The 23,196-nt window shown below is 44.4% G+C and overlaps 1 protein-coding gene across 4 annotated transcripts in view; it reads right to left on the bottom strand.

Annotated features, from left to right (window-relative positions):
• The window catches only part of C10H1orf21 (chromosome 10 C1orf21 homolog), a 248,229-nt gene that overhangs the window by 15,793 nt on the left and 209,240 nt on the right, over positions 1-23,196 (bottom strand). For all 4 annotated transcript variants that reach the window (XM_029617990.1, XM_029617991.1, XM_029617989.1 and 1 more), the window contains one exon: positions 10,967-11,043. In XM_029617990.1, coding sequence (XP_029473850.1) covers positions 10,967-11,043 — 77 coding nt within the window. The remainder of the gene's footprint in view (positions 1-10,966; positions 11,044-23,196) is intronic.

Raw genomic sequence — 23,196 nt, 5'->3', positions numbered from 1 at the left:
TATTGTATTGCAAAAAAAAAATCAAGGCAAACCTCGGATTTTACAACAGAAGAGTTACTGCATTCTCTCTTTCTCCCTTTGCTCCTACAACAGCCGGGGCTGGATTTTAGGAGTGTGTGAGCTGTATGGCCACACAGGCCATAGAGAGATAACGTTCCTGGATGGAATAAATGATAGCTTTATGGAGCAATTGGTTCAGGAACCGACGAGAGAGGGAGCAATTTTAGATCTAATTCTCAGTGGAGCACAGGACTTGGTGAGAGAGGTAATGGTGGTGGAGCCGCTTGGCAAAAGTGATCATAATATGATCAAATTTGAATTAATGACTGGAAGAGGAACAGTATGCAAATCCACGGCTCTCGTGCTAAACTTTCAAAAGGGAAACTTTGATAAAATGAGAAAAATTGTTAGAAAAAAACTGAAAGGAGCAGCTACAAAAGTAAAAAATGTCCAAGAGGCGTGGTCATTGTTAAAAAATACCATTCTAGAAGCACAGTCCAGATGTATTCCACACATTAAGAAAGGTGGAAAGAAGGCAAAACGATTACCGGCATGGTTAAAAGGGGAGGTGAAAGAAGCTATTTTAGCCAAAAGATCTTCATTCAAAAATTGGAAGAAGGATCCAACAGAAGAAAATAGGATAATGCATAAACGTTGGCAAGTTAAATGTAAGACATTGATAAGACAGGATAAGAGAGAATTTGAAAAGAAGTTGGCCGTAGAGGCAAAAACTCACAGTAAAAACCTTTTTAAATATATCTGAAGCAGAAAGCCTGTGAGGGAGTCAGTTGGACCGTTGGATGATCGAGGGGTTAAAGGGGCACTTAGAGAAGATAAGGCCATCGCGGAAAGATTAAATGATTTCTTTAATTCTGTGTTTACTGAAGAGGATTTTTTTTTTTTTAATTTATTTAGTATTTTTATATACCGACATTCGATCTCAATCGAGATATCACACCGGTTTACATTCAGGTACTGTAGGTATTTCCCTATCCCCAGAGGGCTTACAATCTGGAGAAGGTTTTCATGGGAAATGATTCAGATGGACTGAATCAAATCACGGTGAACCTAGAAGATGTGGTAGACCTGATTGACAAACTGAAGAGTAGTAAATCACCTGGACCAGATGGTATACACCCCAGAGTTCTGAAGGAACTAAAAAATGAAATTTCAGACCTATTAGTAAAAATGTGTAACCTATCATTAAAATCATCCATTGTACCTGAAGACTGAAGGATAGCTAATGTAACTCCAATATTTAAAAAGGGCTCCAGGGGTGATCCGGGAAACTACAGACCGGTTAGCCTGACTTCAGTGCCAGGAAAAATAGTGGAAAGTGTTCTAAACATCAAAATCACAGAACATATAGAAAGACATGGTTTAATGGAACGAAGTCAGTATGGCTTTACCCAAGGCAAGTCTTGCCTCACAAATCTGCTTCACTTTTTTGAAGGATTTAATAAACATGTGGATAAAAGTGAACCGGTAGATGTAGTATTTATTTATTTTATTTTAAAACTTTTCTATACCGTCGTTTAGTAATGTACCATCACCACGGTTTACATTTAGGCATGAAATATGTTTGGTTTCTAGGTTATCCATAGTGTGCCAATATTTACGGTTACATAGTTCAATAATATACTTTAAATGAGAAGTGGGATGAGGTTACCATTTATATGATTGTCAGGATAATCATATATGTGTATACTGTTTTCATTTAATATTTAATTATGATTAAAATAATAAAATAATTCTACTTTTTATATATAGGTGACTTTCAGCTGGATTTATTTGTTGTTGTTATTCAATGCTCTCAATGTGAAATGCTTTTTTGAAAAGCCAAGTTTTTAGGCTTTTCTTGAAGAGTTTTAATTCTTTCATTAGTCTTAGTTCAAGTGGTAATGTGTTCCATAATAATGGTCCTGCCAAAGATAGTGCTCTCTCTCTAACTTGGATCAACTTTGCTGTTTTGACTGAGGGTATGGTTAGCAGTGCTTTATTGGCTGGCATGTTCCTTTGAGGGACATGGATTTTCAGAAGGCGTTTGACAAAGTTCCTCATGAGAGGCTTCTAGGAAAAGTAAAAAGTCATGGGATAGGTGGCGATGTCCTTTCGTGGATTGCAAACTGGCTAAAAGACAGGAAACAGAGAGTAGGATTAAATGGACAATTTTCTCAGTGGAAGGGAGTGGTCCGTGGAGTGCCTCAGGGATCTGTTTTGGGACCCTTACTTTTCAATATATTTATAAATGATCTGGAAAGAAATACGATGAGTGAGATAATCAGATTTGCAGATGACACAAAATTGTTCAGAGTAGTTAAATCACAAGCAGATTGTGATAAATTGCAGGAAGACCTTGTGAGACTGGAAAACTGGGCATCCAAATGGCAGATGAAATTTAATGTGGATAAGTGCAAGGTGATACATATAGGGAAAAATAACCCATGCTATAATTACACAATGTTGGGTTCCATATTAGGTGCTACAACCTAAGAAAGAGATCTAGGCGTCATAGAGGATAACACATTGAAATCGTCGGTTCAGTGTGTTGCGGCAGTCAAAAAAGCAAACAGAATGTTGGGAATTATTAGAAAGGGAATGGTGAATAAAACGGAATATGTCATAATGCCTCTGTATCGCTCCATGGTGAGACCGCACCTTGAATACTGTGTACAATTCTGGTCACCGCATCTCAAAAAATATATAATTGCGAGGGAGAAGGTACAGAGAAGGGCGACCAAAATGATAAGGGGAATGGAACAGCTCCCCTATGAGGAAAGACTAAAGAGGTTAGAACTTTTCAGCTTGGAGAAGAGTCGGCTGAGGGGTAATATGATAGAGGTGTTTAAAATTATGAGAGGTCTAGAATGGGTAGATGTGAATCGGTTATTTACTCTTTCGGATAGTAGAAAGACTAGGGGGCACTCCATGAAGTTAGCATGGGGCACATTTAAAAGTAATCGGAGAAAGTTCTTTTTTACTCATCGTACAATTAAACTTTGGAATTTGTTGCCAGAGGATGTGCTTAGTGCAGTTAGTATAGCTGTGTTTAAAAAAGGACTGGATAAGTTCTTGGAGAAGAAGTCCATTACCTGCTATTAATTAAGATGACTTAGAAAATAGCCACTGCTATTACTAGCAACGGTAACATGGAATAGACTTAGTTTTTGGGTACTTGCCAGGTTCTTATGGCCTGGATTGGCCACTGTTGGAAACAGGATGCTGGGCTTGATGGACCCTTGGTCTGACCCAGTATGGCATGTTCTTATGCCTGTGGGGGCACTGCCATGCCTCTCCCTCCAACCGGCACCTTTGCAGCGTTCAGTCCTCTCAAGTTCCAGTTGCAAGCAGCAGCTAATCCAACTGGGCCAGAGTTGCCATGCTAGCATCTCCTGAAGCACGTGGGAGGTGCAGGCAAAGCCAGTGTGGAGGAGAAGAGCAAACTGCATGAGAGCTACTGCCACCCTGAAGCAGGGGAGCTGCCAGAGAGACACTACTACTTGGGCTACAGGCAAGGGGAGAAGACAATCCAGAAGGGAGAGAGTGACTTGCATTCTGTATTACATCTGTGATTAGAGCTGGCCTCTTTCAACTGCGTGTACTTTACGGTCTGAAACACATTAGGCCACGCTGACTTTCAACTTGTAATATAGGTGTGAATATTATCAGTAATAGATTATTACAGTGCCATTGACATTGGGCTTGCCATATCTTCATTAAGGGTATTATAGTTTGTTTGTTTTTGGGGTGGGGTTTTTTTTTGGTTTTTTTTACAGAATTTAGCCGTGTGGTTGAGCATCACAGGGGCCATATTAATCCGGTGCTGATGGACCGCATGGCTCACTATCGAATCCTTAACATATACAACAAAATAACTGCTAATGTGTTGTAACCCGTAACAAGTAATATCCAACAACACAACACTAGAACGCTGAAAATTATTCCAAATCACTTTTTAAATTTCTTTTTAAATTAAACCTGTATTTTGTATATTTTTTTGTCAAGGTAAGGACCTCATATAATATCAATGAGAGTACAAAAATCCGTACTCCATTCTCTAGTGGTGACTTCCACAATGAGATTTATATAGCATATCATTTTTGCCCTCAATCTTTATAATCATTGGTCCAACCTTAGTTTATGAATTTTTTTTCAAAACAAGCAATATTACTTAAATTTCTTAAATTAATGTGCTTTGACGTTATAAAACAGAATAGCATTTATCAGATGAAGGAAAGCTGGATTGTAGTCAACATATCGCTCAACGGGCTGCCCGACACGGCTCGTGTTTCGTCAACTGCTTCCTCAGGGGCTCTCGATATGTAGAAATTTTTAATTCTCACGATATTTTTCTTCAATTCTGCTTGTAACAACCCACACAGCGTTTCCTTGTAGTAAACAGAGGAAACGCTGTATGGGTTGTTACAAGCAGAATTGAAGAAAAATATCGTGAGAATTAAACATTTCTACATATCGAGAGCCCCTGAGGAAGCAGTTGACGAAACACGAGCCGTGTCGGGCAGCTCGTTGAGCGATATGTTGACTACAATCAAGCTTTCCTTCATCTGATAAGTGCTATTCTGTTTTATAACGTCAAAGCACATTAATTTAAGAAATTTAAGTAATATTGCTTGGTTGTTTTATTTTGTACGTCGCTTAGGCCTTGACTGTATTAAGCAACTAATACATTTTAATAAATGTAAATGTACAGGAAGTTTTAGCAATCATTGTTCATCTGGAAGCTAACAGGGAGAGTATTTAATGGGCTACCACAAAATGTTTATATGCATGGTTTGGTCTAATTGTTAGTTATCTGTTATGTCTTAAATGGATATTTTTTTTCCTTTTTATTATTTATGTCATTTTTGTACATCGCTTAGTGCTTTGGCATAAGTGATTAACAAATGTTAATAAAGTTGAAGGAGACGGACGCTGAGCAAGTTTATGACAAAGATAAGCAAATCCACAGCTGTTCACAACACATCTGGAAGACACAGCATGCCTGCTCATGCTTTCTTTTCATGATGATGTCAGGCTATGAACTGCCTAAAGATGCAACCTTCTTGAACTACTGATATAGGCTCCACCTAATGTCTTTATTGATTTAAACTAAATTTTACAATACACAGTATTCTCTGTCTCCCTTCTATGCAGTTAAGCGAAATAAGTTTTATACGCTATGATCTGTATAATAATTGATCATCTTCTGAAGAGCTACAGACATTGATGAAACTTCAGAATATTGCAGCATTTCAATTTATATCACCTTATTTCTTTTGAGTGACCATGCTATCCTGAAATAAATTCTAATTAAAATGCATACTTCTTTTCCCCACCCTTGTGTGACAATTCACTAGGATGTTTACCTAAAGAGAAAGCAGAGTGCTGACCTGTAACAGGTGTTCTAGGACAGCAGGATGTTAGTCCTCATACATGGGTGACATCATCGGATAGAACCCAGCATGGAACTTTGATCTCAAAGATTCTAGAACTCTGAAACATGCTCACTGAGCATGTGCAGCTGTAGTCATCACCCTGCCCCCTAGGCAGAGTCCCTCAGTCCATGACATAGCTAATACATGGAGAAACCAACTCCCAGGGGAGGTGGGAGGATTTTGTGAGGACTAACACCCTGCTGTCCTAGGAGAACACCTGTTACAGGTAAGCAACTCTGCTTTCTCCTAGGACAAGCAAGATGGTAGTCCTCACACATGGGTGAATCCCTAGCTATAGGCTGTCCAAGCAGGACAAAGCGGGAAACCACACCATGCTGAAGCACTCACTCCCTCCTTTGCCTGAGAGGCAGTCGACCCACCAGGGGTACAAACTGGAGAAGAGCTGGGTTCTACAACGAAAAGCCATAGAAAGACTGAAACACAAACCCTCATGCACAGCAGGGGTGCCTAAGGCAGAGGAGTGATGCGAGTGCAAGCAGAAGCAAACTCCGCATCACGGAAAACAGTACAAGCAGGGTTCCTGAAAAGTAAACCCTGACAATAGTAGGTATAAGAACTTCCTGGATATAGGAAGTACCCAGAGATCTAGACAAGAGAAAGACTCTTTGAGAGCCCACCAGAAAAAACTGCAGTCCACTGACATCCGAAGGACCGCATGTCTCTGCAGAAGAACGTCCAGGTATGGCTGGTAGGTATAAAGGGCAGAAAAACCCCAAGCAACACTTGGAGAACAAGTAGCAAGCCATAGCAGGGCTTGGGACAGACACTGCGCGGGGCAGCACAAGGTTTTCCAGGGAGGAGAGGCAATCCCTGAAACAGACCTGTAGCCCAAAACTCCCAAGCAGGGAGATGAGATAGGCCTGAAGCTCACCCAAGAATATCTGTCAAGAACAGGTTCATCTATCCTGTCACAGGATAGCACAGGGGAGTAGGAAGGCCCTTTGGGCAACCTAGAGAAATGAGAAAAGCTAAAGGCAGTGTTGGCCAGGGCATGGCGAAAAACGTGGTGTATCCTTCCCGGGAGGTATACAGAAGATATACCATGAGTGCCTTAGCTTGTCCTCTCCTCCTCCCGACAACCACCAAACGTCGGAAGGAGCGAAGAACACATGAAGGCAGACCTGTGGACTGCCGGGGCGAAAACAAGTCACCAGGTTGTCTATCAACTTCAAGCAACAACTCACTGCCGAATCCAGCAGGGAGTTACCCACCGAGACAGAGCCCTCAGCTCGCTTGGAACAGCGGAAACTGAGAGCGAACACCCAAGGGGAGAAATCCCGAAAACTCCACTAGGAGACGGGAAGTCAGGAGGTTGCATGCGCAAACCCCGGTACAACAGGATTTTGCCACCGGCCTAGAAACCTGAAGGGCACCAGGGCAGGCCCAGGGTGATCTTGGAACAGATTGCCAAGCACCCGGCTGAGGTGGCATTACCCCAGCCATGAGTGCATATATTTCCCCCCAAGAAAGCACGCAGTCCTGCAATGGACAATCACTGCATGGCCCAGGACTCCTCTGTCTGCAGACAGGGCGATCCCAAAATGGGGAAGGACAGCTTGCACGCTACCACAAGCAAAGAGCAGCTCCTCTGTTGCGGGGTCACTCGGCCCCCAACCCGCTCAGCCATGGACATGGCGAAAGGGTGAAAGGCATACTCACCTATTTGATGGACTACAACTCTCCTCACAGAGGAGGGTCCCGCAGTCAAGAATGACTGGTGATAGCGGTCCCTAAGAAAAGATGCCCCCAGAGTCCAGCAGGTATCAAAATGACTCCTGAAACCCTGGAGGGTCACCGGGGAGCAATACTGGACAGCTCCCTTGTGAATAGACCTGCTGCGCTACCCTCGACTGGTTCTCGGGGCTGGCACCAGGCAGAGCAGTGCCATCCCTTCTCCGGGAACAGAGAAACAAGGGACACCCCTCGAAGGGATGCACAGTAGGATGACCAGAGGGGAACCCATAAGGTTTGTCCTGGAACCCAGTCAAATCTCCTCTTCCGGAGGGGAGAGGGACCAATGGGATTGGGGCCTTCCGATCCCGAAAGACCTTTCAACTCCCCAGAGGAGAGATGAGGCACAAACACTGATCGCTGAAATGCCAAAGTGACCAACCCCACCCCCACACACAGGCAGCCAACCTCGGATGGGGGAGGTCACCACCGTAATCCACAGAGGGGCCCCAGTGAAAACAGTCCAACGACCGCCGCTGCCGTTCCCCAGCCCTGGCCTCCAAGGAGACAGACCGATTCAGAGAAAAACTTGCCAGGGATGGAGCCTCAGGGGTTTCCCCACGAAAAAGGGGTTTTGGACACGGGAGAGGTTGAAAGACACATTTCTCTGTTGAGGAAAAAAAAGAGGATACCCAAACCACTCTCCCAATATCTACTTCCCTCAGGGTCTGACCAGGAATGCAGTCCTAGGTCAATCCTGGGGCTGTGGAACACAACTTGTTGTGTCCGCCTGGAGGGAAAAGCACACACACAGAGCCACCCAGGCAGCCAAGGGCAACCGGAGGAACAAGCTCCCTGCTGAAAAAGCACTCTGAGTGGTACTCATGCAGTGGTATCCCACCCTGTGGATGGCAGCACACTAATAATCCCATGCACCATGCCTGTGGGTAGAATCCCACACCACAGCAAGGACAGAGTACCACGTGCCAGAGTCAGTGGCTACAAGCTGTCCCATGACAAAGCACAGAGGGTGTTGATGCCTCCCCCACCGGTGCTCCTCAGCACTGTGCGGTGCAAAACTTACGAGGAGGTTGAGACCAAGACGGGATGATAGCAGAACCCTGGCATTGCAGAGAACTGTACAGAAAGGGAGAATGCCGCTTGCCATTGCCCGGGGCACTCGGAGTAGCTGCTTAGCCTTTTCCGACCGCACATGCTGCTCACCAACGTCACAGTAACTCACAGCAGAGTGAAGAAGTACAGCATGACGATGGCGTCCCCAGAACCGCTGGTGCTCTGGGTAAGGTATGGTGGAGGGTGGCAGTCTATGGCATCGCCCCTTCCTTCGAGAGGTGGGCCCTCAAAATTGTGTTGGGAATGGCTCAGCTTCAAATCCTTCAGGGAATAACAGCAGCTAAATCCCTGGTGACCGAAGGTGCCCATGGGATTCTGCGGTCATGTCCTGTGGCCTCCGACCACCGCCACTAGTGCAGAGTGGTGACAGTGCCCGTAGAGCCCAAGAATTTTCACGCTCATCAATGCAAAGCCACAATGAGGGCCCCCCAATGACTCTGCACCCAGGGTTTCGACGGCGCTTGACCAAAATATAATCAGTTCGACGGCATATAGTACCATAGGCACCCACAGACACTGACCGCCCGGTGGCCCAAAGAAACCAATAACTGCCAGCGCCATCAACTGTTCATCTTAGCTCACTTATTTGCCCGAGGGCGTCGATGCTGCGAGCTCTTTGACCTCACAAACACTAAGGCTGATGAGAGCCTCTCTAGTGCCCATTAACACCTATGGTATACGCATCCCAGTGGGGCCTTCAATGCCAAGATCATCGGCAGCCATGATCCAATAACCATAGGCTGTGAAGTCACAGCACAGAGCTCCTCAGTGCCTCATAGAGGACACCACCAAGGAGCCTCGAGGGCATGACCACTGCATTTGGATGCCCCAGTATACCAATGTGTCTTGAGCAGATGGCGACTCCTGTTCTCAATCCATTCAAGGCCAAAACCCCCTGCCATCCGAGGGCTACAGGGTCATGCAGGGGCCTCCAAAAGCCCCGGCAGTCAATGGCCTCAATGGTGAACCCAGTGCCTGGTCGGTGGTGCTCTACGTAGTAGAGGCGGTAACGAGAGGCATTCGTGGCTCAAGGGCCTCCACAGTGGCCACGCACCTTGATGGCCTTGAGGGCATCAATGGTATCAGGGCAGCACCGCATCGCATTGGCATTGAGGCCATGCACCACGATGACCTAGTGGGCAGCGACGATGGCATCAAGGGTACACACCTCGACAGCATCGATGGTGTGCCATCACTTCAACCTCGACAGCTTCGAGAGTGGCCATGCACACACCTCGATGAGATCAAGGGCATAGATGGCACCGCAGGTGTCGAGAGTACCATGGGCATCGAGGGCACAGCAGCATCGATGGTACCATGGGCACTGTGGCATAGAGGGCACCATGGCCCCAAGGGCACCTTGGCATCGAGGGTACCTCAGCATTGAGGGCGCTGCAGTACCGAGGGTGCTGCGGTATTGAGGACAGTGTGGCCTCAAAGCACCAATGGCATCGAGGATGTCAATTTGCGCTGCTACTTCACCACCTCAATGCCCAAGCTGGTGCAGTGAGGCTCCACATCCACCGATGCGGATGGCACAGAAGGCCTCTATGGCATCGTGGGCAGTCACGCACCTCAATGACATCAAGGGTGTCCCTGCATCTCAACGGCGTCAAGGTTGACCATGGTGCTCGATGGCAGACCAGGTCCCTGACGCTAGAGGCTGGTGTGCTCCACCACCTCGAAGGCCAAGGAATCAATGACTCTGTTGCATCGAGCCCTTACAGCATCGAGAGCAGTCACGCACTTCAATGACATCGAGGGCGTCCCGGCACCTTGATAGCATAAAGGGTAACCATGGTGCTCCATTGCTATCCCGGTCCCCAAAGCAGTTCTGACATCGATGTGTCGGACGAACAATGCACTGGTCACAGATGTGCACAGGCAACCCGTTACTGGGCATGGTACCGAGTTGTGGCAGCAAGCTGCTAGTCCAGGTTCCGCTCATCCTCTTCTCCCAAGGAGACTGCACTGCCAAGACTGGCAAGCAGGAAGGGAGGCTCATCCAGAGCTCCCACCTGTGAAAAACAGTTCCTTGGAATATGGGGAGGATGGCCCTCAATCTATTCACCATCCGAATCCATTGATGCCGATCGATCGGTGAAACGACATGGAACTCCAGCCTGGGTAAAACTCAGGCGAGTCCCCAGGCTCAGCGGCCTACACGGATCACCAATGGACTGCAGAAGTCAGTCCTGTCAGCACCGGGGGAAAAAAAACAGACAGAGCAAGGAGAGGACACAGATACAAAACTGCAAAACTGTTTTTTGTTTTGTTTTTTTAAAGTAACAGACTCTGCCAGGCTGCACAGGGGAAAGAAGAGGAAAAGAGAAGAAATAAAACTACAGGAAAAAAAAAAACCAGCTGCAGTTCTAGAAAAAAATCACTTACAAGAACTGTGAGAAGTATGCAAAGCTGAATAGCGTGAGTACACGGCTCCGTGGAAAAGAAGAGACCGAGGGATTCTGCCAGGGGGCAGGGTGATGGCTTCAGCTGCACATGCTCAGTAGGGCAAGAGAGTTCTAGAATCTTTGAGATCAAAGTTCCGTGCTGTGCTCCATCCGATGATGTCACCCATGATGAGGGTTATCATCCGGCTTTGTCCTCGGAGAAAGAGAAGGTTCCCCTTTCCCCGATCTTCCGCTCTGACGTTGCATTACTGTGCTGTTGCATTGCATTACTGTACAGTAGGAAACGGGACTTACCTTGCCTTTGGCTGGTGCACCAATGATGGGCTCTCCTTGTTAGCTTTGAGCCTTACAAGAGAACTGGCAGTTTTTTCCTGAAACCAACCAAAAAAAAAAACCCAAACATTACTAAACATAAAATACAGACGTCGTCATAGTCCTCCTGCAACCACTTCTCTTCTTTCTGGAGGGGTTGCCGGAGCCACTTTTGATTGGGGAGGGTGCGGAGAGAGGAGCCTGGCGGGTACTCTAGGTATTTGTAATAACACAGACTGATACTTGTATGGGTTCAGACAGGTGCGCACACAGGTAAATTGCATTTGGACACGCTGGACACGTTATTTGGAATCAGAGAAAGTGAGAGAAGTACATAAAATGTACAACTTCCCCTCTCCTTTCTTCTCAATAATTAAAAAATCTCTCCAGAAATTTCTCTCTTCCTTAATGCTCTAAGGAAGATGCTTGCTTTATTTTAGCAAAACACATAAAGGGTCCTATGCACTAAAACCCAAACCAAATTTGTTCTGGATATTTTTCTGTGAGTGCGCAAATCATTTCCTGTGCAAGCTAGGATGTAACTTACTGAGCAGTGCACTGCATTTTTGCAAGTGCCCATAAAAAACTGGCCCGACAGCATGTTTATGCAATTAAGATGCATGCTAATACATAAAAAGGTTAGCGTGCACATGCTGAATCGCAAAACGTCCCCCACCAGCCAGCCCAAAGAGAAATGGCTGGTTAGCATAGGAACTTTCATTCCCCCCAGCACAACTGCCCCTACCCATGCTGTGTCAGACCCCTCCCTCCAAAAAAGCAAGACTAAGAACCTCCCCAAAATCCCTACCACCCCTCCCATAAACAAAAGCAGCCCAATGACCCCTCTGCAATAATCCTTACTATTTCCTGAGGGATCTTCAGCAGCAGGAGAGACCTGAAAGCCCTCCGGCTGACACTGCCAACTAGCAGTCCCTCACTGTTACCACTGGCAGCGTCATTCAGCAGGATCAGCAAAAGGGTGGAGATCGGGACCCTCAGGAACGATAAGGATTTATGGCAGAGGAGTCCGACAGCTTTTGATCTGGATGGGAGGAAGGATTCAGACTCCAGGGTCTGGACGCACGGGACTTCCCTGTTCTCACTCAATCTTTCACTTTGGGCCAGTTAGCATAGGGGCCTTATTAATCTTCAGGCTTTAGCTGGCACACAGCAACTAGAGGGCTAGTTACTGTGCACCCACTAAATCCTACTTTGCATATGTTCCATCATTTGCATGCAGGTCTGCACTCATTTCAGAACTCACCTGTTAACATTGTCTGACCCTGGCTTAGCCTAAGCTCTTAGGGCATCACATGCTAACTTTTAGTGCACAGGCCTCAAAATGCTGCAAGCCAACAGGCTGCTTTGTATGGAAACACGTTTTACTGAATCTTTAGCCACTGCCCACATTTCTCAGTATTAAAACATAACTTCTGTAGTTTATTAACCAAGTGTAAGTCTGTACAGGATATGATGAATATAAAAAAATAGAAACAAACAGTATAGATAAAAAAAAGAACATTAATAAACTTATATTTTACCACTGCATTATTCAAACCCAGGAGAATTAATGGAGATAAATATATTCGCAGGATTAAAAACAAATGGGACAAGCACAGAGGAGCCTTAGATATGGAACAATGTAGGAGAAGCCAAAGATCAGCTGAGACCTAAGGCAATGCACCAGAGATGATACTGGGCCAAGTAAGAAAGCCTTTATTGGTGCCTGGGTTCTTCTATTTTATATAAACATCTTGTTCCACCTTAGAACAATCTATGATGAGAAAACTGTTAAACAGTACAATGTAAGATCATATCTGATCAGCAGTCACATGCATTTTAATAATCAGATCAGCCATCCACCTTGTGACGCTTCAGAAGCCACGCTCTGATGTGCCGAAATCTCTGACTCCAATTTACTCAGGCTGCTTCTACTATTGAGGGGTAAATTTACAACAGATCTTCTCCATCGAGTCGTGAGCATGGAGTGATAAATTCTCCCTCTCTCTCAATCTGGTTTCGTTAGTGATCTTATTTTGTTTATTGGTGTCCCTTTCCAGTTTTCATATTAGGGAAAAACATTTACATGGCTCGCAAGTCACCTTTTCTTGAGGACTTACTGTTGAAAAGAAGGAATGAAAACTTGTTATCGAACTGTGATATACAGCTGAAGGTCTTGCTTGGTGATGTAAATATGTTACTTTTTGTGATTAAAAGGCTGCCAAAACTGCACTGCTTATGAAAAGGAGATATGTGACAATGAAATATCCCTTTAAAACGGTAGATCTCACAGCCACACTGAGGCAAGTCAGTCTGTGCATCCACAGACCACCTCTCACTGCTGTGCCGCTCTCTTCCCAGGCCACAGACAATGGAAGCAGGACTGTACAGGCAGACAAAGCCTAGTCAAGGCAGCCGGGGCAGCACGTGACCAACATAAGCCACACAAGCATAGCTGATAAATAAAAACAGTCCTCATTAGGACTAATTATAACATCAAGACTGTTTAGGCTGAGAGATGTTTGCTTGTTATTATTTTTATTTTTCAAAACATAAAAAACAAACTGCCACGAGTATAGAACTCTGGAAAATCATCCAACAAGAAAGAGGTTTTATTTTTAACGACACGCTGACATTTTCAAATCGCAGATTTGGCAAATCCTGGGCTCACAGTCAAAGGCAACGCCACGCTTGTAGGAAATGAGATTCTGCACTAAGAACACACTGCGCATTCCAACGGAAAATCATTGCCTTAAAGTTTTCTTTCTTTCTTTCTGGCCCTCCTGCCCCTCTGGGTTTTCAACTCAATTGCGCCTGGCCTCTCCTGGTCATTCTCAATTAGCGAAGGCAGAGGGTCTCTATCTTTAACCCCCTCTCCCTGCTCGCCTAGCCCAGTCATTGCAGCTACAATCCTCTGCCAGATGCCACAAACTGTGGCTCCCCCGGTGGACATGTACCCCACTGGCCACTACATATCGCCACTGGGTGATGGACTGGGAGTCCTCTGGCCCTAGCAACAGAAATCTCATACAAAAATGGAACCAGAGTCTCCTGCATGGTGGTGAATGGCTATCGGGCTTGGTCGTCGGTAGACTGTAGGCTCGGTGAGCAGGGGAGAATCACAAAGGCAAGATGGATCTCTTCATGCACCACACAGAATTCCCCTTCTCACTCCTCAAGGCAGGGAGCTCATATCTGAAATTCCAGCTCCAGTAATTTCGTTTTATATGGTCTCACTGTGGCTGACGGTCTAACACTAGCTGCTGGACCTGGACATGGAGTGTTCTGAGGATTCCCCCAAGGTCTTGCACTTAATAAATACTGTGAGCCTGTACCTTGCTTACAGAGGGCCCAAAAAAAACCCCATACATTAAATCTCAGCGAAGCACAGCGTTTTCCTTGTATCTCAAACATAACACTTTTCTAAAGAGAGTAGCTGGAAGATTTTCAGCTTTGCTGCACAATACCATCTGCTAAGTGAACAAATAGTCTTTGCAGCATGGAAGGTAAAATCCCACTGGAGTAAGCTAGTGAAAAGTTGTACAAGGTTTCAAAGGCAGAGAGAGGTCTATGCTGGGGTGAAGCACGAATAGCAGACCAGATTCAAAGCTCTACTTTCTGAAGCACACTGCCCATTCAGGATGCACCTTTGTAAACCTTTTCATTTTTTTCCCTCTATGCAGTAAAAGGATGCCAGAATAAACAGCTTTATAATGTAGAAGAGAACTCCAGGCACGACAACACATAGAAGCAAGCAATAGCCAGAGGCACGCTCTCCACATCTCCTCCTAGTGTTGTTCTCCTTTTTCTTACCTCTTGTTCAGTCGATGAATCTCCTATCATTTGCACAGTGACCGCTATTTACCAAGTAGTCATACAACGGTCAGAAGGTGGAGAAAAGGATGTCCTCAATAGCTCTGAACGATGGAGCTGTGCAGCAGCCATCACAGCCTGCTGGAGGAGGCACCCGGCCATCAAACGTACATTGCAGTCATAGCAGGTTAAGAGGGAGTCATAGTCCGAGGCCATTGGCGAAAGACTGACACCACAATGGCTGGGCTAGACCTAAAGAGAGTTAAAAAGTGTGAAGGACCACCTGAGTAGTACAAAGGAAGGCGCCAGGAGCTGTAGTCCTGCTTTTCACTGAGCTGTAATCCCAAAGAAGCAGGAGGGCCAAAATAAATCAGAAAATGGAGATAAGCCATCAGGCTGCCAAAACAAAATTAGATCAAAGAAAACCAAAATAACTGTGGAGAGATGACACTTTTGTAAGAGAGGTACACATTTTGGGGGTAATTTTAAACCTGTCCACCTTAGCGCAAAGTCTGCACATGCTTTATACCTGTGAACTTTGCACACATTTTCAAAATGAAGGTTTCTTGATACTTTCACTTTGAAAACGACCCCAGGAAAACCTTGTACACTTTCCAGTATGCACTTGTGGCAAAAGCCAGGCTTGCCGCTTGGAAATTTCAAGAGTATGCAAGATGATCCAAAACCTGCACCTACCCCGGACCCAGGAAAGCCCCTCCCCCCACTGTGGGCAAAAACGTGCGCTGACAGGCCATACACGCATCCTTCTACCCGCACAGAAACAGCGTTTTATCTGCGGAAAGGGTTCCGAAAGTTACAGTGTGTGTGTGTGTGTGTGTGTGTGTGTGTGTGTACACAGCTCAGAAGTGCAAATACAATTGCAACAAAAAATTAAAAAAAAAAAAAAAAAAATCAAGAAACACAATTACACAATTTATTTTACATTAAGAGCTACAGGCATGCTCAGGAGGAGGAATGCCAGTTATTCAGGGAAGAGAAACTGTGCTAATCTTAGGTTTCATTAAACAACAAGAAAGCGCAGAGGGCTCCTGCTGTTTCACCAGGATTTCAAGATCAGGGAGAGAGGACTTCCTGGAGAAACGTCAAGCTTAGGCAAGTCCCAATGATCGGATCACTGTAAGAGCCAAAGATAATGTATAGCCAGCCCCATCTGCCCACTCAAGAGAAGGGACAGTCTTGCATGCTACGGTTGTTAGCAGCTGCTAGACGGAATCCCGAGGGCTGAGCTGGTAGCCGCATGCCACTTTCCAGCAAGCCTATACTCTGTATTCACAAGGATTTCCCTGTATTTTCTCCTATTTTGGAATTCTTTGCTAACAAAAATTTCAAATATGCTAAATAGTGAAGATCCTTTTGCCACCCTGCCCTTCCCCATCCCTTACGTTCATGTATGAACATATTTCAGGAGGGCACTGGGTTGCGGTGGGAATGCAGCAATGCGACAAGGCGATAGCTAAAGCCAGAAGAATGCTGGACTGCACAGAGAGAGGAATAAAGGAGGTGATAATGCCCTTGTACAGGTCCTTGGTGAGGCCTCACCTGGAGTACTGAGTTCAATACTGGTGCCCCTATCTCAAAAAGAATAAAGACAGGATAGAGGCGGTCCAAAGAGCAACCAAACGGGTGAGGGGGCAGCATTGGAAGACTTATGAGGAGAGGCTGAAAGATCTGAATATGTACACTCTGGAAGAAAGGAGGGGCAGTGAGATATGATACAGACCTTCAGATACCTGAAAGACTTTAATGATGCACAATCAACAAACCTTTTTCCGTTGGAAAGAAATCAATAGAACTAGGGGTCATGAAATGAAACTCCAGGGAGGACGACTCAGAACCAGCATCAGGAAATATTTCTTCATGGAGAGGGTGGTCAATGCCTGAAGTGCCCTTATTTATTTATTTAAGGTTTTTTCTTTACCGACATTCGTAGGGACATCATGCCGGTTTACATTGAACAGGGTAACAAATGGAAAACAGAAAACCAAAAGTTACATAGAACAAGGGCGAGATCAAAACGGGGAGATGAGAAAGAAACTGGCATAACAATATATAAGCACGAAAGCAGTATAATGTTAAACAATAATGAAAGCATTATAATATTAAACGATAATAACATTTCAAGGTCTAGGGGGAGAGGAATCAGGATCTAAGGGGGGGAGTTTCAAGATCAATGGGGAGAAGGATTCCCTTCTGGAAGAGGCGGTGAAGACCGGTTCACCTTTGTCCACATGTTTATTTACTCCTTCAAAAAAAATGCAGGAGATTTGTGAACAAGACGTCCCTTTGGTAAATCCATGCTGGCTGTCTCCCTTAAACCGTGTCTATCTAAATGTTTTGTGATTTTATTCTTTTGAACAATTTCCACAATTTTTCCCGGCACTGAAGTCAGGCTTACCGGTTTATAGTTTCCCGGTTCATCTCTGGATCCCTTTTTAAATATCAGGATAACACTGACCACATTCCAGTCTTCAGGTACAATGGATGATTTTAATGATAGGTTACAAATTAAATGTAATAGCTCTGAAATTTGATTTTTGAGTTCTTTTAGAACCCTGGGTTGTATACCATCTGGTCCAAGTGATTTACTTCTCTTCAGTTTGTCAATCTGACCTACCATATCTTCCAGGGAATACTCTGATCACATCATCACATCTTTCAGAGGTGTGATTTTTTCTGGGAAATTTAGAACCTGAAATTTTCCCCCTGAAATTTGTTCTCACATTTACCTAAAAATATGCATACATTTTTATTTTCAGAAAATATTATGCAAATTTTCCTGATGCCGTAAATGAATGAATCTGATCTGGCATTTATTTAACATATATTTAATTAAAAAAACCAAAACAAACCCTCACCTTATTCACTTCCCGCACTCAAAGTTTTTCAAATAGCCAAGTAACTGAACTGAAATATCTGCTTGGGAGAGGGGAGGAAGTATGATTTAAATATTAGACTGAAACAAATGTAAAGCTTTTTGTGGAAAAAATATTTTTATTTGAATACTTATAAAATGTAAAAATGGTACACAATAGCATACATTTCTCTTACCTTATTTAAATTTAAGGGAATCCCCCAAAAGTATGGAAAACTGTGGACGCTCAATTAGTTCAGCCACAGAACAGTGTATAATATCCCGGGGTCCATTTTCTCAATCTGTGACTGCAGAGTCCCTGGTGCCAATTACCCATTCCATTTCCGAACCAGACTGAGGTAAACCTAACCCAGCTGACCCGCTTTCTCTTTCATTACACCATGCTGTTGCCAGTGCGTCTATGGACAAGGATAACTTATCACATGTTCTTCACTAATTATACTTCTGACCGATTCGGAGACACAGAAATGAAACTTAGCAGCATATTCATTTCTTAATCCATTCCTCTTTTTCTGTCTTGCCTGAGCTAAAAGCCTTCCGTTCTGCTCAGATGAGGCTGCTCTTGGTGAAATGCTCAAGGATCCTTACAATAATCCTGGACATTAGCTAGGTGAGAACAAACACATTCTCTGCTGCTCCAAAGTTTTTCTTTTGTGCAGTACTCGGCGATATAATCATCACTGCTACATCCATAACGGTCTCAAGAGCAGGGGACAATTCATCTTCAAACAAATGTCTGTGTTGAGGATTCAAAAGGTTTGCTGCCAGATGAACTGAATGAGAGCAAACCTCAAATCTATTAGTAAACATCTCTTCTAATACTATTTCCTCCTTTGTGCCCAGAGATGAAGAAGGCAAAAACTCAATTAGATTTTCAATCAGTTGTCTGAATATCTCTGGAATATTTAAGCCTTGATGTTTCTCCTTCAAGTGCCTTGATTGCCACTAAAATTGATAGTAGCAAACTGAATGTTTCTTGAACTCAAACCCAGAACACATAGTTGTCAAGAATTTGTTTCTGAATGCTCATGGGAATAATCTGGGATATTTTCATCTATTGAAATGCGCTGCAAACAGCTTTTTGGGCACAGCACACTATCAAGCCAATACAGTATGGTACGCTCGGCCTAATACTGCTTTTCTGTACTCCCTCCAACTTAATATCCTAGCGATATTAAATTGAAGGAACCTTTCAGGTATCTGAAGGTCTGTATCATATCACCACTGCACCTCCTCTTCTCCAGGGTATACATATTTATATCCTTTAGCCTCTCCCTCATAGGTTTTCTGATACTGACCTCACATCATTTTGGTAGCCCTTCTCTGGACTGCCTCCATCCAATCTTTATCCTTTTTGAGATACGGGCACCAGTATTGAATGCAGTACTCCAGGTGAGGCCTCACCAAGGACCTGTACAAGGGCATTATCACCTCTTTTTTCTTACTGGTTTTTCCTCTCTCTATATGCAGCCCAGCATTCTTCTGGCTTTAGCTATCATCTTGTCACATTGCTTCGCCATCTTCAGGTCATCAGACATTTTCACCCCAAAGTCCCTCTTCCAGTCCGTGTGCATTAGTTTTTCACTGCTCATCAGAGACAGCTCTTTTGGATTACCGCATCCCCCATGCATGACTCTGCACTTCATGGCACTGAATCCAAGCTGCCATATCTTCAACCACTCCAAGTTTTCTTAAATCACTTTTCATTCTATCTACACCTTCAGATCTGTTGCAGATCTTAGTATCATGTGAGTGTATCCGTCATCTTCTTTAGAAATTAATTTAAAAAAAACACACACATATCTGTACTTTTTCACAAACTTCCCATGGATAACCATAACTCTAAAACTGGCCAAGCTTGCCTAATATCACACTGGCATCCATTCATTGTTACTAATTCATGTTCTGAAACAATTTTTAGAAATGGAAAATCTTCCACCACACAATTATCTTCCAGAGACTCCGTCCCTCGCACGTCTAAGCGTATCTCACAGAACTGCAAACATTTTATAGAGGAAATCCTCAGATAATGGCAAAACCTGGTCCGTCCATATGTCTCAAAGAACATGTTCTGTCTCTCAAAAGGTGAGGGGATTGCTAAGTAGGATTTGTGTCCGATGGAAAACAGATGTTTAGTTATTTACATTTAGCTCAAAGCCAATTACATTCAGGTACAGGAGGCATTTCCTTGTGCCTAGAAGGCTTACAGTCTATGGGGTAGATTTTAAAAGAAGCGCACGCGGTCTACATGTGCGCACGCTACCCGGCATGCGCACATGTATGCCGGATTTTATAACATGTGTGCGCAGGCGCGCGCAAGTTATAAAATCTGGGGTTGGCGAGTGCAACGGGGTGCAAAATTGTACACCTTGCATGCGCTGAGCCGCGCTGCCTTCCAGGCCGCTCCGAAATTGGAATCGAAATCGGAGCATCCTGGAAGGGAACTTCCCTTCCCCTTAACCTAACCTTCCCACCCCTTCCCCTAACCTTTCCCCCTCCTAGCCCTACTCTAACCCTCCCCGACTCGTCTTACCTTTTGCACATGCCGGCAGCCTGCTGGCACGCGATCGTCCAACACAGCGGCAATGGCTGCTATGTCAGAGGCCTCTGGCCCTGCCCCCCGCCTGCCCCTTTTGTAACGCCCCGGGACTTACAAGCGTCCCAGGGCTTTATGTGCATCGCCGGGCATTTTTAAAATAGTCCCGGTGTGTGTAACCCTTTTAAAATCCGGCCCTATGTGTGTACATGAGGCAATAGGGGATGAAGCAAACTGCCCAAAAGGTCGCAAGGAGCGGCAGTGGGATTAGAATGCTTGCTTCCCTGCTTCTCAGCCCACTGTTCTAAGAAGGCGGCTACTCCTCCATCTGAGGCGCTCTCAAAAGAGCAAGGACGTTCTGAATAAAAGGGACACCCAGATAAACAGGACTGCTGCTGAAACAGGCGTGACGAGTGGGATAAAGAAATACTGCATCTCACGGCTCTGCTCTTAACCCCTCCGCTTCCACTGCCCTTACTTAATGCCCAGTCATGTTAATTAGCAGTAGCTTTAAGGATCCTAAGTTGGGGAATTTCTGGGTAATCGCAGATGGCAGTATGCGGTGGTTAAATTACCGCTCTGCCAGGGATGCTGATGGGGTAATGGGCACCATTAGTCTTCATTTCCAAAAAACGATGACAGGATGTGAGAACACACAGCAACACCAAACCATCAATTATTCCGACTTGCCACTCTGCTATAATCTATGCTCAAAGGATGGGACAAATAAGTGACATGCAGCCCAGGGAGGATTCGTACCAATAGTTCAGAAACGATGAACAAAGCACTCAAGAAAACAGGGGGCAAACAGGCATGGTACATAATACCAAATCATCCTTGCGGCACAATACAAAAATCTGACTTGTGTCTTAAATGCAGAATTTGAATAAAGCAGCCTTGAAAGTCAGTCATGCTCACAGTGTTCCCCTTATGGGGATGTGACCCATATTTTAGGGGGCAAACAAGTCAAAGAGAATCCACAAAGAGGGCATGTGATTGGTTTTTACTATCTGTTCTCATCTGACTAAATTATTCAAATGTTCAGCCTTGTGTTTTTAGATAGCTTGGTAATAGGGACAAGGGCCTGCAGACTAGAAGTTATCACAGCTAAAGAAGTCTGCATTCAGTAAGCCAGCAAGCAGACATGTTATCCAGCTAAAATTAAATGGATAAGTTGTCCCAGATATTCAGCAGGATAAATGTCCCACTGAACTTACTTGCCCAAAGTTATCCCGGCTACATAGGGCTAGATAACTGAAAAAACGAACCCTACATTTAAATATAACTGCTTAGGTTTTGTAGTTACTGGTCTTGCATGGTCCCTGCAGAATAAAACTGAGGCATGCTGGCAGGACAGTCAGAGGAACCTTACTGTTCAGGTTGTGTCACTACCTGCTACTCAGCCTGTACCGGGCACCTGCGGGCACCTGCTGCTCAGACTGTGCCTGCGGGCACCTGCTGCTCAGACTGTGCCTACCTATGTATCTGCCGCTCAGGCCTTGCCTGTTCTCTGTCTAAGTGGAAAACTTCAGTTTCCCTGAGTTCTGTCAATCTGGCAGCTTTTGCAAGCAACATATTTTAGGGGGAAAAAACATAGACATGTCCTCTTTCAGGCTACCAGAGCAGCTTTTTGCTATCATGTACTAAGGGTGCATGGGAAGTGAGGCTCTGCCTCCTTAAGTAATTCCTTGATAATTTAATAAGAACCACGCAATTTCTAGCAGTAATTTCCTTCCACTGGTTTCTCCTCAAGAATATTATTTTGCTACAATAGCTAATACATTATTTACTCAGCAGCCAACTCCCATTATGATTTAATAGTTTTCTGAGCTATTCAAACCCTCCGTCTAGAAGAGAGATAAATCCAAGAAGCAGATCTTTCGGGCTGCCAGAGATGAGAACGTTAGGAAGAGAAACGGGCATCGATTTCTCCTGTGTATTGTCACCTGATGGTGAATTCTACTTAAATACGTTGTCATATTTTGAAGGACTTTCTCCTGCTGTTGGCAGGCGAGTGAGAGAAAAAAAAAAAAAGTAAAACGCACAGAGAGCTGCCCAGAAACCAAGAACCAGCTGAAGAGATTCTGAGCAGCAGGAGAGCCCTGAAAGCAGCAATACTTTGAAAATCACTTGAAATCAGCTGATAATACACAAACATTGTGCCCTCTTTGTTCTGATCATCTGATATCTCGTTCCTGAGGAGATCTTGGAATCTGGCCGGTGAAAACTCTTCCAACTCACCACCAGCCCAAGCGCCGATGCACGTGAAGAAGGATGAACACTGCACAAGTGACATCACAGCGTATACAGAGAAACAGCTTTAAAAAGGAGGTGGCATGGTCATCATAGAGCAGCTCATCTTTTATTCCTTCCCTACCCACCCCCAAAAAAATCAAATATAGAGGAAATAAAAATATACTAAGTCAAAAAAATAAAGGCAACTTAGGATACCTGCCAAGAGGAAGCAACAGAGCCAAGGAACAGACAAGTTGATTTTTTTAAGCAATCTGGATAGTAAGGATGCTTTAATTCCTCTGTTCTGCGATTCCTGCCCATAGGAAAATAACCAATAACAAAAAAACACAATTTAAAATATATATATATAATTTTTAGAGTGTATGTTCATATGCATATTTTATATACTACCTCCAGAAAAAAAATTTGCATGTTAAAAACAATAGAATTGAAAGCTTGTACTTTAGTATAAACAACATAAATATAATCAATTCAAATATAAGACAGACTATACTCTGCTCCAGTTTTACAGGCTTTGCACTCCCCTAATCCCTGGTCTCTTAAAACATCTAGTCACTAAGAGGTAAGAGGGGAAACACATGCAGCTGAACACCAGGATTGCCAGAAGTTGGATCCGATCACTGGATAATATACTTCCAACTCTATAGAGATGAAGAGCACAAGATCTGAAAAGCCATCTGGTCACTTCCTGTCACCATGAGCTTTATTCTCTAT

The sequence above is a fragment of the Rhinatrema bivittatum genome, chromosome 10 (genome assembly GCF_901001135.1).
Source record: "Rhinatrema bivittatum chromosome 10, aRhiBiv1.1, whole genome shotgun sequence".
NCBI classification, from domain to species: Eukaryota; Metazoa; Chordata; class Amphibia; order Gymnophiona; family Rhinatrematidae; genus Rhinatrema; species Rhinatrema bivittatum.
Note: the sequence above shows the minus strand (reverse complement) of the source record. Positions and strands in the feature narration are given on the sequence as shown.